The sequence below is a fragment of the Sabethes cyaneus genome, chromosome 3 (assembly GCF_943734655.1).
Source record: "Sabethes cyaneus chromosome 3, idSabCyanKW18_F2, whole genome shotgun sequence".
Lineage (NCBI taxonomy): Eukaryota > Metazoa > Arthropoda > Insecta > Diptera > Culicidae > Sabethes > Sabethes cyaneus.
The window spans coordinates 250,889,310-250,904,906 of record NC_071355.1 but is presented as its reverse complement, the minus strand read 5'-3'; the positions used below and the strand labels follow the sequence as shown (position 1 = coordinate 250,904,906).

The following is a 15,597-nucleotide window of genomic DNA, read 5'->3' as shown; positions in this document are numbered from 1 at the left end:
TTTTTGCGAGACCATCGGCTTAATAATTATGTAAAGAATTTAATAAGGTACACTTACATTTCGAAGTATACAAACGTTGTTATTCACCTTTATGTGTGATACACATTAGTGGCACCGAGAATTTTAAGAACTACCGCACTCTTGGTTTCACCCGCCCTACGGTATTGGAATTTTCACATCAGTAAAAAGTTACTCTTTTAAAACATAAAATAAATCACTGTTTTTGTTGTTGTTTGTCTTCATCGGATAGAATCATTCTGTGTGTAGTAAAATTCAACACTTTACTTCTCGTAAATTTTACAAATTGTTCGTAAACTCACAAAACAAATTTCACTTTTCGTCTCCTGTCACCGCGACAGTCTGTCGCGGCAGTCAAGGCCTACTTGTCCAAATCGTTCATCGTGCCGGTTGTCAGTCTTGTGAAACTGTTCGAAAGGTTTTCCTCGTCCTGTTGCATTCGTCGCGGGTGTTGATGCTGCTGCTGCTGGTTGTTGTTGTTGTTGTTTTGCATCTCCTGTTTGATATCGGAGTTGGAGAAATGCCCGATGATGGATTTTATTTCCGACGAGTTCATGGTGAACTCTTTGCCGAGGTCCATGTCGAGCAGGCTGCTGAGGTTATATTCGGTTGTGCTGCCAGCAACTTGCTGCTGGCAGGAACCGCCCGCCGCCGCCATTCCGCTGGTGCTGGGCTGCGTCAGAGTGACGGGTAGGCCACCGTTTACGAGATTACCCAGATTGAACTGCTGTGCATTGCTAATATTGCCGGGGATTTGGAACTGATGATTCTGGGCTTGCTGCTGCTGGTACATCGACAGACCGTTGGCAGGGGAAGTTGAGACGAAATTGTACTGGTTCGGAAATTGTGGCTGCTGTTGTTGTTGTTGAGCGCCGAGAAAGAAATCGTTGACTGGACTGGTCTGGTAGCCGGCGCCGCCGGCGCCACCTCCTCCGCCACTTCCCCCGGGGGTGGGTGTAAGACTATTCGCACCACCAACGGTGTACGGGGAGGTCGGGCCAACGGGAGTCGTGCTGCCGTGGTGCGCCACCGGCGATCGTTCCACTGGGGACGGCGATTCGTTCGGGTTCCGGTAGGTGCCCTGGAATCCAAGAAATTGGTGTGTAGGCGAATCTGGAAGGATTACAACTTCGTTTTGAAAGGGTTCTATCGAGGCGTGGTCTGCCATGCACTCACCTCTCGGTTCCGTTTTGATAGCGTCTCCTGGCACGTTCAGCATGTGACCATAGTAGGCGCCGCCTGAAATTGGGTTGGAATTTGGTTACACAATTGACCTTGCAACTGTTAGTGGCTTACTACGATCAAACAAGTTGTTAGACACTGAGTTGACATGCAGAAAAAAGGATGAAATTCTGTTAAATAAATGGATGAATTCAATGTAAGTGAATGGATGAAACTTAAACACTCGCACACGCACGCTGTCATGCTAGAGAAAGATGCAACAGTAAATAAACTAACTCACAAACGATACAGTGAAAAGTAGCTTCAAAACTTACATTTACAAAACTATTGATGAAGGAAGAGGGAAACCTTTCACCACCTGCTAAATTGGAAACGAACGAACAATTTGACAGTGAGTGAAAGTCAACGGAAAGTCGAATCAACTCTAAGATTTATTTTATAATCTCTATAGTAATTGCACCAATAGTTATTTGCGTTTTTTTTTTGTTTCTTCTCAGTTTTGTAAAATAGATATAGTATTTAATTATAAAACTTGTCCTGTCACGAAGTAACCTGATTATACAAAACATTTGGTTTCATCTCAATTGAGCTAAAGCTAGGAATAGGATTTGCTTTATTTTTTTTTTTCATATTTACTGGCTACCAATTATTTCCAACATTAAACGTACAAAGTTGTATAGTATAGAAGTTTCTTAGTTCAAGAGATTCTTCATAATAAAAAAAACGAGATTACGTCTAAAACAACTCTCCGAGTACATAGTTTACTGCACAAAAAAGTATCGTAATTTATCGCTAAAAACCCTGGATTAATGACTTGGCTTTCAATGGATTTTTTTCCCTAGTTTCCTGTACAAACAATACCAGATTGCTTTCGGTTGATTGTTGTTGTTGATCAACACACTGACAGTACAGTTTTCAAATTGAGTGTTGCCAATCCAAGCACAGAACTTTGTTTTTTCCCGATTTCGGTTAGACTAGCATTTCAGTTGCCTTCTCTTCTAAACCCTAACAGATGACTAGCTTGATTGTTTAATGCTTTGGTTTTTGTTTCTTACAAATCACAAAATGCAGGCAAAGTTACGCGCGATCATCGCCGCGATCATTGGTGGGGTTCAAAAACCCCCAAAATTACAAATACATTTAAGAAGTAAGTGCGCGACATTCAACCTGGCTGGCCATTCACAAATTGCGAGCTATCGACAACGAATGAAAGGAAAAACCTATTGCTTGGCCAGCATTGTTGTTCGTTCCACAGTCTAGTGCACTTATGTTGTGTTGTTTTATTGTTTTTACTTTTACACCGATTATGATTTCCATTCCAATTGATTGAAAACCTAGCAACCACCATCACCTCTCAGACAAAAAACCGGGGGGTTAGTCACTTGTATCGGCTACTAAACTTTTAGTGTTTATTTTTATTCGCTTCTGTTTATATGATTGACCCAAAAAACAATGTTAGTTTTGAATGTTTTCGTTTCGTTTTTTTTCCAAATTCAAATTGTACTATATTGTATTGTAGGTTACAATCGGATTTCCGCACCACCGTGTGAGAGCAGTGAAAAACAGGGCTGCCAGCCCTGATTGAATTCCCCACAACCGAATGATGACCTGAACCGACAGAACCCGACGAGCAAAATGTGTGTTTGAATGAATGAATGGCAAACAGTGACACTGATGAACGGAGCAGAGTGATTTACAAATGAACGAAATGGATGAATGGAATAAACATGGCGACACGTGATGAACGAACAGTGATGATGAGAATTGTGTATGTATGGGTGTGTGCGCAGTTTCTCGAGCGACAGAGAATAAGAGCGAATGGAGAAGAAGTAATAGGGCCGGAGGACACTTACGGGCTACTTCCGGCGTATGCTCTGGGACCTCCCAGTTGCGCCGTTTGCGCTTCTGACTCAGATTGGCTATAAACACAGACACAGAAAAAGGTACAAGCTGTCAGTAAATTGCTATTGTTTTGTGCGAGTAACGATATGATATAGTTTGCTAAAATAAAATAAAAATGAAGATTAAAATGCGTGGATGTGTTTTCCTCTTGTTCTATCTAAACGTCGGCACTGTAAGCTGTGCTGTTGATACGCGGCGGCAGCTGCTGCTGCAGATGGGGCTGCTGTTGGTGGAATATGAGCGGACCAGGTTCAACCGGGGAGTAATAGCAGGAGGTTTCATCGAATTCGCTAAGGGCTGCATTCGGAGCTATCGAGGTGTACAGAGCAAAGTGTTCCGCTTCGGTAAGATCAACGCTGGGATCGAGCTTGATACCGTAGTCTCCCTCGACCAGATTTTTAATGCTTCTCGCGTCGGCAATGGCGACAAGTTCCAGGTTTCCATCCTGTATCGGCACGTCCAGCTGCAAGGCACTGACCGCTTTCCGATCCAAGGGTGGAAGTGAAGCCGTACTGGCTCGCTCGTAATTATCATTGCCAGGCAGTGAAAGGTGAGTTCCACTGCCGCCATTGCCGGCACGGGAAGCTAGCGATGTGGGACCGTCACCCTTCAGCGGGATATAGATTACGTCCGGATTCGACTCGGTAGTCGGTCGTTTGTAGGAAACGCTGCTAGCACTCCGGGCAACCGGCTTGCCAACTTTACGTTTCTCCAATCTTTCCCCGACGGAAGTCTTACTCCGGACGGAATCATTGGGTTCGAAATTGACTACACTTGGTTCCTTGGAACCTCCCGGGGTGCTTTTGTTCGTGAGCGTATTCATACTACCGGAAAGATCGGATTTGCTCTTCTTTCGGGAGAACAATTTTGAGAAGAAGCCAGGTTTTTTGCTCTTCGGCAAAGTTCCATAATCGCTCTTAGTAGGCGACGCCGGAGGTGTGGGTGGAAGTTTTTTGTTTGGTGGACTGTCGGGAGACTTCATGATAATGATCTGATCAGACTGCGGACGAGGGGTTAAACTACGCATGGAACCTTTGCGAATTATGCTATGGAGAATGACTTCGTCCCCATCGTAATTTTCCTTATTCTGGCTGTTTGGTTTTGCACGTTTCGGAGGCAGGGGAGGAAGCTTTTCCTCGTCCCTACTATCTCGTTTCAAAGAGGTGATTTCAATTACTGGCGGACTAATGATTGCAGGTTCTACGGCATCGTAGACTCCTGGATCTAACAGATCAAGTGCATTATGCGGACGAGGTGGAACCGGAGGACCTAACGCAAGTGGAACCGGATTTTTGAAGGCACGTTGCAAGCTAGTGTAGGTGGCGGCATCATCGAACACATCATCAATGTCCATTTTTTCTCCGTTTCCTACCAGACCGGTCGGGACGGTTTTTTCCAAATTTTTTAACTCATTCTCAATTATCATATTTTCGCGCCTCAACTGATGATCGGTGTAGATCTCATCCAATTCGGCGACTTGTTCCAGCAGTTCATTCAAAGTCTTGTCTTCATCCTCCTTCGGAACTTGCTGCTCTACGGACCCGTTGGCGAACAGATTATCCTCCACCATCATCAGCTGATTGTCGACGCTATTGTTGTTAGCATCGCTGAATTCGTTTCGCTCGATCCATTCGGTCGTTTTCTGTTCGCTGGGGATCTGCTCCGTTACGATCGGTTTGTTCTCCACTACCGGCGTATCCAACACGATAACCTCATCGGGCTCACTGACGGCAGCAGGAGCAAGTTTCTGCTCCACCGGAACCGTATTACCCTCCAGTAGAATCTTTTTAAACACTTCATTCTCCGGAGAATCATTTTTCATTATGTCACACTGTAGTGACCAGAATCTACGCCTACCTGAGTCCAGCGGGATGAGCTCGAAGGGCAGCGGTTCACTTGTAGCACCATCCGACGGCCTCCTAAGTTGGATGTTCACCTGTAAAACAAAACGCATAAGAATCTGCCTCAAATTGAACGCTGCATTACACTCACCATCACAGAATGCTCCACCTCGATCGTTCGGTATCGCGGCGTTCGGAAGCAGATGGCCACCTGTTTGTGTACGTTCGTATGCTGAAACTCGCCAATGTCCTCCCAGAGGATCTTTCCGTGCTGCTCCTCGTAGAACCGTACCGAAATGTCCTCCTTGGCGACCTTCTCACACAGCAAAATAATCTCTTTACCACCAGCTACCGAAGCGGTTATATCACTGAGTTTACAAATGACCAGATCCGACATCGCCTTCTTATCGTATATGATGTCGGATACGACCGGTTGGAGGGGTTCTGTGAATCGACCCCTTTGTTGGCCCTCCAGAAACACCTGGAAGCACAATCGGACGGCATTCAGATCGATGGTTGCCGGTTGCTTGGCGTGACTGTATCCAGCTGCCAAAGAGACAAAACGCAATTTAATCACCCAAACTCAGACCCATTAGAAAACAAACAAACTCACTCTTAAACGGATCCACACGAATGTCCTCCCGCAGTCGCAACGCATCCTCGATGTCCTTCTTCTTCACGCACTGGATGCCCAGATTGCTGAAGGTGTACGTCATACTGCTGCTGTTGATCTCCACGGTGCAGACACCCTTCTTGCAGCCCTCCTTGCCAACGAGATTGTGCGGATGCGGTCGGTAGGGCGGGTCCTTGGTGACGCAGGACACGACCACCACGGCTCGGCCCTTGTAACCGCGCACCTCGATGCTGGGGAACGTTTTCTGTTCGGGCGTACTGTTTACGCCCGGTATCGAACCGGCCGAACGGCCCTCGCATTCGTACCGAAACCGAAGCGCCTTCGACTGGGGCTGCTCGGTTATGACGACGAACGGCTTCTCCGGTGCTGTGGGTGGCATTTCTTCGACGATTATATCAGCTGCAAAGGAAAAACGAAGAAAAGGAATGTGGTTTAGTGACCAATAACGCAAGGGGAACAAGTGATAAGAGAACGATTTGAGATGACTACCTTTTTGCAAAGTAGGCTGAGGATCGGCTGAGATGGGGGCTTCAGTGACACTGATACTAGGTGGGGGAGTAGTACTGAGAGGAGGTTGTACCATGGGTTTATGGTGTACGATAAGATTGTACATTCCGGCCAAGGGAGACTGCTTCAGGGGATCGAGTTTATGGAACAAGTTTAGGTGCTCGTAATCGGAGGAGGATGTCGACGATGAGGACGATTCAGACGAGTTCTGCTTCTTCCGCAGTGGTCTTCGGTAAACGCTACCCGAGAAGCCGGTAGATGAGCGCGTCGGAAAGGACATTGTGTTGTGATTCCAACAGGGTGCTTGAATATGGTGCTTCGATAGTTTTCGTGAAATTTTATTTTAGTTTACTGAAAGGAAAAAAACTACTGCTACAGGAATATAAGAAAAAGTATGCTGACGTGAACGGTAACCGTGCTTAATAATTATTCACCACAAATGTGCCAAACATAAGTGTTAAACAAGATTAATAAAGTTTTCCTACAATAACAAAAAAGAGAGTTAAGCTTGGTCTTGGAACTCACGGGAACAAGCCACGTCTATTCTGGTGTCCCTCCCAAGCATCGATAAATACTTTATCAAGGGAACTGTTTTGTATGTAGTTTGCAATCTTCCCTAGTGTAGAACCAACGAAAAGCTACGCAAGTATGGTCCAATCGTAGCTACTGAATAAAATACTGCTGGATCCACTGACACTGGCGGTTTGTTCAACAATCGATCGTTTTGTTGCTTCGTTTATCACAGTCCCGTTAGTCTTTGCACAATTATTTTTGGTGCCGTCACTAGGATAGTAGGAAACTTCCTATCTCAAGTAGCAATCCAGGTTTTATTAAATATTTATGGTCGTCTTTATGACCAAAACCGGTCATGAAAACCACGTTAAGAGTCCAATAAAACTCACACTGTTACTTGGAAAAATCGTCTGCTCTCAACATGACAGATGTGGTCAAATTCTTTTGTTTTATTTTTAAATGCACTTATGAGTTATGACCGCTTCTGAAGTGTCTATTTGCAAAAAAAGGAAAGCCTTGGGCTTAACGTCTTTCTAAGATTTGGCCCTTCTTTATCAGAAGACTTCGCAGCCGGCTGTTAGAGTACAGGACAGTTACGGGACTACTGCAAAAATCCTTCTGACTCTATCTAGCAGCACCGCCTAGCCGAGATTCGAACATACGACGACTGGCTTGTTAGACCAGTATCATACCTCGAATCTAACTGGACAGCAGTCTCTATCTGATAGTTCCGATATTTCCAAATCGCGTGGTCAAAAATCATCCGCTGATTGCTCAGATGATATTGTCACGTTCCTGGCAATCTCTACTGATCTCGTAAGTCCATGAGACTTGCGGGTATGACAAATGTTTTTAAGATATGCTCTATTTTTAAACAAGAACATCGACTCAAGTGTAAAAGTATCAAGCCATTACATTGCACAATTTTGCCCAAAAGCTGACCTCCCGTATCTTGATCTGTAGACTACGGCTACTAGCGAAGTCCGGGAGTACAACTTGCAGACACATCATCTGTTTGTTGCCTTTAAGGCGACGTACGATTCAGTCAAACAAAATGAGCTGTGGCAGACATTGCTAGAATATAGTTTTCCGATGAAACTGTTTAAGCTGATTCGTGCTACGCTGGATGGCTCAAAATCACGCGTTAGAATAGCAGGTGAGACTTCATTTGCCTTCGTGACGTTGGATGGACTAAAACAAGACGATGCACTCTCTAACCTACTATTCAACATGCCTCGGAAAATAAAGTCGTAATGATGATAATATGCGAAACACATTCAATCGGTGTGCAATCGAGCTCATAACAAAGCAGGATCGGGCCTTTTTTCATGTAAAATGTGAATATAGAGCAGTTTTCCGGGTTAACTTAACATGCGCTCCACATCGCTCCAAGTGGCAAAGGTTTCGAACTAATTTGGAAAAAATTAATCGAACTGATTTTGAAGAAATTAAGAGAGAGAAGCCAGCTCAGTGACAGATAGATTGTTTTCGTTTTCTTCTTCTTCTTATATTTGATGCTGAAAATTCAAATTGCACCATTTAAATCAAGACTGCAAGCTCGGGTTTACGAGAGGTTCGAAATTGCATCACAAATAAATATTTCTTCTGTTTTGTTCAATCGAACTAGCCCGGTTCACAGTGACCGTTCTTATCCGGTTTCCACTGACAGTTTGATGTACAAAAACAATCCCAGCCGGCTCCTCTCTCTCAAAGGTCGAGCGGATCTGGAAGAGACCATTTCAAGATCATCTGTATACGAGAGTCGAGAGGGCATTTGATGACTAAATTAACATCGTTGAAGTAAAGCAGGAAAATCAGAGGGCCTAGCTGGCTTCCTTGAGGAATACCTGAAGTGGCTAGAAAGCTATCGGTGCGACAATCTCCAATGGTACATGACAAGTGACAAGGAAGTCAGCTGAAGTCCTGTAGTTTGCAAATTCGCACAAAACTACGCTCTACAGAACTCTAGTAATGGGCTGCGGCGGTTTAAGCACGTGGCCAGAATGCCCGAGGAAAGAGTAGCCAAAATTTTATTTACCAAAGAACCTCCAGTTCATTCACTGGATGTGCGTTCTTGAAGACTGGAGGTGCTACTGGAGGAATATAATTCGTACGGCGCAGGATCGATAACGGACCGTCGCCACTATAGTAAGTAAGTTAGTAAGTAAGGAAGCGTGTGGCGCTGACCAAACGGAACCACGGTCGCTAATTTGCAGAAAGCATAGTTAAACACTGAATAGCAAGAAAAGCTGTGATCCGACAACATTGAATGAATACCATACATAAATGCTTCGACCACATTAAATTCGTTCGCAACAGTTTGTCACACTGCTTGCTCATACTTGTGCTTGCTCATACTTGTGTGATAGTTTTACATGTCTTCGGTTCAAATGTATCACTCTGTTCATAGATAAATCTGGTGTACCTCAAGGCAGTAACTTGGGTCCAATGCTGTTTGTTTCAACGATGTTGCCTTTACTGTTGAAACTGGATACAGATTGGTACATGCGGTTTCGTTGTATCGGGGATTGTCGTCGTCTCCAGGCTTTTTTCGATACGTTTGTTGCTTGGTGTAAATCGAACAATTTAACTATCATCATTACTCAACGCGAAGTGGTTCAGTCTTTTACTGAAAAAAATTCGAGGTGATAACGCCCCACCGTAGAATCCACAAGAAGCTTCGCTACGCAACGTTTATATCCAAACCGACTCGCCAGTTGGGATTCATTGCAAAAATAGGAAGATAGCTCTGCGCAATGTGTCTTGGCGTCACCCATATGGTTTCCCTCCGCATTCCAATCGTTGCTATTTGCTTAGTCTGGATACTATGGAACATCTTGCCCATCTCTATTGGTTCCTCGAGCTCTTGAGACTGAAATTATGACAGAATTTAGGCATTTTTTGAGGCATATTTCTCAAGATCTCTGTTGTTCCACTTGTTGGTTGGCCTCATTTGTTCTACTTTTAAAAAACGATATCGACTCGAGTGTAGAAATTATCAAGGCATTATAGGTGCTCTCCCGTATCCTGATTTGTAGAGTGAGATCGCTGGCGAAGTCCTGCATTGGTGAGTACCAAGCTGGGTTTCGTGAGGGTCGCTCCACGACAGATCAGATGTTTACCCTGCGTCAGTTACTATACGCATTCCGGGAGTACAACTTGCAGACATATCATTTGTTTTCGAACTTTAAGGCGACGTACGATTTAGTCAAACGAAGTGAGCTATGCCAGATAGTACTAGAACATGGGTTTCCGACGAAACTAATCAAGCTGATTCGTGCAACGCTAAATGGGGTCAAAATCATGCGTCAGAATAGCGGGCCTAGATGACTTCCTTCGAGGAAAATTTGAAAAGGCTAGATAGTTATCGGGCAATCTCCAATGGTATACTCGTAACGTGTGACAAGGAAGTAAGCAGCGAATTGTAGTCGCAAATCGAGTTTTCTACGGGTTACGTAGCCAGTCCTTTAGTTTGAAAATTCGCACAAAACTACACTCTACAGAACGCTAATAATAATAGGCTGCGGCGGTCTTAGCACGGGGCCAGAATGCCCGATGAAAGAGTAGCCCAATTTTTATGCAAAGAACCTCCTGTTCATTAACTGGCTGTGCGTTCTTAAAGAGTGGAGGAGCATAATACCGACAGTACTGGTGGACCGTCGTCACTGTAGAAAGTAAGTAAGTAAGCAGGGAAGCGTGTCGCGTTGACCAAACAGAGCCACGGTCGCTTATTTGCAGAAACTACACTCAAACACTGAATAACAAAGAAAAGAAAAGTCTAAGTACTATTCCCTTTTTTGAAACTTGTCCTCTTGTTTTGATTTGACAGACTTCGTAGCCAGCTCTTAGCCTGTAAAGGACAATTGCGGGGTTAGTGCTATGATTCGATAAAACACTTAATACCGTACATTGATGCTGCCTTCGATCAATTCAATTAGAGGTTCGCAACAGTTTGTCAAACGGCTTGCTCATACGGTTCAAATGTATTATCTCCGTTCATAAATAAGTCTGGAGTACCGCAAGGCAGTTACTTGGGACCAATTCGGATTCCTCCGAAAAGCATACGATCAATGAGCGTAAAAGTTTTTTATCGGACATCCGATGAGGATCTGTGATAGGTGACTCCCGTGATCGTAGCGGCCCAGTTCATACACGTATCTCATACAGCAGTTTATAGTGTGACGCGTAACCGATCGAAGGAGCTTCAAGGCAGAATCAAGGCTGAATCAAGGATTTAAATAGCATCAGCTAAATGACGGTTAATGCAAAGGAGGTACAACAGTAGAGCGTTCGGAGGCTAGCATAGATATTCCCACATTGTTGTGCTATAAAACCATCCCACTGCAGATCGCATTGGAAAATAAATTCCAGGTTGGCTGGCACTTTCTGACCAGTCGATACTTTGACCATCCCGACCATGTACATGCATGACCATGTGGAATTATGCTTCCAGCTCTGCGACGTTTGCTTGCGATGAACAGTGCTTTGCTCTTAGCAGGATTCACAAAGAGTTTATTCCATTGTGATCAATCTGTAACACGTGTACAACGTCCCAGATACCAGATCATTGAAATGGTAGCAGAATAGTAGAGGGCCGAGTATTGAGCCTTGAGGAACATCAAATTATACTTCCGCAGCATCAATCGCCACAAAACACAGTCTGTCTGTTTGATTACATTCATACGGTGGTACGGGATCACATTGGTTATAAAATTGATAACCAAACCTATTAGTAGTGAGCAAAAAGGCGCTCCTTGTTACTAGGTTTACCTACGAAACTGGTAAATCAGAGCCGGCGTTTAGGCCGGCAAACCCGTGCGCACAATGGTCCAAAAGGGTGAAAAGCGGAACTTTTTTCCTAGTGTCTTTTGCTTTCATTTTATCATTTATGGTCTTGAGCACTTTTGTTCGTATGAATATCTCCCTTAATATAAAATTGTCAAAAGTTAGTCATCGCTTACTATAATGAAAGTAAAAAAATAACTTTGTTGTGTTAGGAAATATAGACATAGTTTCTTCAGGAAAGTTGTAAATATTATAAAAACAAGCCACTTTGCTGAAGAAATAAAATTTGTATCTTTATCGAGTGCTGAACTAGAGGGCATATTCTTCAAAACTTCTTTAAAAATTGGTTTTTCATACTTAGCTTTTCTTAGTTGCATTTTACAAAAATACAATGTTCTAGGCAATTATCGAAGCACTCAAAATACACGTTTTTGTAGAAGACAGTAAACCTGTTGGACCTTTACTTGCTAAGTTATCGCATATTCGAATTTTAAATTTCCATTGTTTCACGAGCCCATGAGGTAAAATGGGACAAGCGGATTCATGAAATCAGCGCTTCATCTTAAAGCTTAAGTCGAGTACTATAAACTTGTATGGGTTTCGCTTGTCTCCAACCACCCAAATGAGAGTACGGCAAGCATACGTTTTATGTGTTTCGCGTTCGCTAAAGCCTCAATACACGTCCATTCTTTTGTGGTAGTAGATAGACATATGATTTTTTCGGCAAAGTTGTAGAAAATATAAAGGCAAACAACTTTGTTAAAGAAATCACGTTTCTATCTCTGTCGAGTGCAGAGCTATAGAGCATTTTCTTTAGAAATTCTTTAAAAATAAGTTTTTCATACTTAGCTTATGTTGGTTGCATTTTACAAGAACATATGGTTCTAAGCGATTATTGAAGGACTCAAAATACACGTTTTTTAGAACATTGCAAATCTCTAGGACCTTTCCTTACAAAGTTATCGCTTTTTGTTCGTGAAGTTAAGGAAAAATAAACCTTAAGCGATTATCCTCACTAGTAGGTACGTGATTTCGCCGTACAGAATGTGAATTTGAATTCTGTTTCTGTAGAACTCAAAATATTCCTACACACTTCCAAAGATTGTCCTTCCCAAATAACAAAGCGAGTTTTATTACATTCATACGATGATTTACAGGACCACATTGGTTATAAAATTGATGACCAACATTGATAATAAAACTATAGCTTCTGTTTCAAAAAGTAAAGTGCCATATCTCCTGTGACCAGGGCTTCGAACGATCCTTTTTTTCTACCGCAGTGACACCAACGCGCATTCAAGTTCACACCGTCCGTTTAAAGGTGGAATACGAACGATTGCAGGCAGCAGTACGAACGCGTTCTAAAGCTTTTTGACATTTTCGTTTCGATCAAGTTGCCATTACCGTTTGGAGCAGCGAATGACTGCAAAACAGTCAAATGACTGGCAATCACCACGCTAACGAAAAGCAACCGCACAATTGTATGATTCAATACTACAAAAAAACAACCACTACATGACTGAAGTTTTATTTTTAGGTTAACCACTACATGTGCATGGAAGAAGTCGGTCGGACTCCGTCCAATACAAACGAATATTTTGCTTGCATCGGACCGACATCCCACAGTGGGGAATCGCTGGCCAGCAGCCAAAAAATGAAAGTTCATTTCGACTCTCCGTTGTATTTTTGCTGTGATTCTATACTATTGAAGTGTTCAAATCCAAAATTTTAGATCAATATGACAAAATTTGAATTTTCTATAAATGTTGAAAGTAGGCAATCTCAGCATGTTTTAGCGTTTTTTTGAAAAATAACCCAATATTTCAAAAAATGCTAGAGGTCTAATGGTAGCTCGGATTTCAACAGTGTCTAAGGAAAAGTTCTTCAAAAAATAGTGCTGAATAACGTTCATTAATTGAGTTTGCAGTAATTTTATCATAGTATGCCACAATTTTAATTTTCATTAAAAAAGTGCCATATTTTCGCGTAAAACACGCTTAAAAGTTTTGAAGCCAAGGTTCGCCACTATTGACACTACCGGTAAAAGTTAGCGTAAAATATGAGCTTTCAATTGAATATAGTCTCATTTAGCGCAGAGTAGCGCAGAGCACAGATGTTACGCTTGTAAGGCTACTATATCAGAATTCAACAATATAGACAAAATGCAAACACTCAAAGTAAACGTAGGATATCTTTATTATGGGATATCTCCTTTACATGGTTGGATAACCTGCTTCGAATGTATGGTCCATATTGCATATTGACTAGATTTTAGAGGTTGGAGGAAATCTGGAGGATACAGCCATAGTAATGACGGAAATACAGCTTGAAGATCTTATTCCAATCCTGGTATTAGTTCTGAAATCACGGGTATAGATATGAAATTAATTAAAAGGTTGAGAAATTTCCTTATACCAAGTTCTTGAACACATTATTTCAGAAAAATTCGAAACTTATTGTTTGTATACCAAAAACCTTTATGTCAGGGTATAGTCCTCGTAGAATACGTCCTCTGCAATGCAAAGAATTTGAATTCGCGGTCATAAATGAATCTAGACAACAATATTGCTGATAGGATGAATGACAGAAGAAGCACAAAAATAAGTTTTTTTTGTTTAATTATAGTCACTTTAACAACTCGGGTCATTCGTGACTTCTGCGGGGTTGGGAATTGAACCACGGTCCACTACACCGGAATTGACCCTCATGAAAATAAGGTTATTGCTTTAAGCTAAAAATAGTGATAAAAATACAAGACAATATTTTACATGCAAATATGAGTGTGAAAATACAAATCGTGATAGAATTATTCGTCTTCTTATTTCTCCGGATAAAGCTTATAGCTTCTTCGAAACGGAAAAATGTAATTAGAAAAATCTTTCCGAGAACGCTATATTACTATTGAAGACGAAACGTGAAACGAGTGATTCTGCAGGAGGAGAAGAAGAAGACGAATAAGAAGAAGAAGAAGAAGAAAAAGAAGAAGAAAAAGAAGATGGAGATAAAGAAGATTAAGAAAACTAATAAGGGGAAAAGTTTTGATTTTTGATTAATATTAACTTATATGGGTTTTGTGTTGATTATTAAAGCTCATACTTGCTTTGTATTATTTTATATAATGTTTTATCCTATAAAAATCCATCTGCAATAGTTTTCCAAATGACCCTCATTTCTTATACGTCATTATACTTAAAAATACTTGAAAAATAGTTGAAAATTCTCCCTAACACAAAAAATATACCTTCTAATGCAAAATAAACCTGAAATTCGGGCTCAGCACCCCCAAATTACTTAAGAACCACATATTATCCTTGATTTAAAGAGATTTTTTTGCTTGGCCAGCATTTGTATGGAGTCGCCCCACTGTGCATCCGGGTGACAAACTATTACTGTGAGCAGCCGTTTTGGAGACAAAAAGAGAAACGAAAAAATACGTCACCGTATGCTTCCAGTCAGTTTGTAGTTTATAGGTATTCTCAAAGCGCAAAGCAAAACGGGAGATCGACTGTTTGCTTTTGCTGAGATGCCGCATGAATTGTAAGACGGCAGCAGCGCAAGCGGCAGCTTGACTGGATTCAAAAAACAGTCAAATGAACGTTCAAAAAGGGGAGTTTGAATGCGGAAAGTTCGCATTCACGGCAGTCACATTCAACTTGCGATCCCTTTTCAAGCCCTGCTTGTGACCAGAAATTTATTCATAAGTCCACCAGTCCTCAAGTCAGTCCGCAGGCCGCACAAATCATCTCGAAGGGCTGGGGTTTGGCCGACACTGGTGTGGACCGTGATTTGCTTTTGGCCAAAGTAAAACGGATGGGTGCCGACCTTTGCAGACTGGCTGAGATCATATCTGGTAAACCTGCGTTTTTCTGTGAGACTGGGCAATGCCCGTTCGAATCAATTTTGCAATCGATCTGGTGTCTCACAAGGGAGCAATCTTGGATCATTGCAGTTTTCACTTCACTGTGTTACCTCGAGGATGCAGACTTCTACTATGCGGTTGATTTGAAGATCTTCCTCTGTGATAAAGTCTATTGAAGATTGTCACGAGCTTTAAAGGCTTCTCAATAACTTCGTCGATTGGTGCAAAACGAACGAGCTCATTATCAGTGTGCGTGGTCATCTCTTTCAACCGCAAAAAAAAACAATTCAAAAAGTCCAATTTAATGGAACTACACTATCGATGGCGAGTCACTGGATAGACCTCGCTGTACCTGT

General features: G+C 42.3%; 1 protein-coding gene across 3 annotated transcripts in view; it reads right to left on the bottom strand.

Annotated features, from left to right (window-relative positions):
- Positions 1-223: 223 nt before the first annotated feature.
- LOC128744149 (embryonic polarity protein dorsal) overlaps positions 224-15,597 on the bottom strand; it is a 64,020-nt gene continuing 48,646 nt past the window's right edge. For all 3 annotated transcript variants that reach the window (XM_053840952.1, XM_053840950.1, XM_053840951.1), the window contains 6 exons: positions 5,557-5,976; positions 5,095-5,489; positions 4,960-5,038; positions 3,054-3,119; positions 1,195-1,257; positions 224-1,131 (listed from right to left, as the gene is read on the bottom strand). In XM_053840952.1, coding sequence (XP_053696927.1) covers positions 380-1,131; positions 1,195-1,257; positions 3,054-3,119; positions 4,960-5,038; positions 5,095-5,489; positions 5,557-5,956 — 1,755 coding nt within the window. In that variant the 5' untranslated portion in view covers positions 5,957-5,976 and the 3' untranslated portion in view covers positions 224-379. The remainder of the gene's footprint in view (positions 1,132-1,194; positions 1,258-3,053; positions 3,120-4,959; positions 5,039-5,094; positions 5,490-5,556; positions 5,977-15,597) is intronic.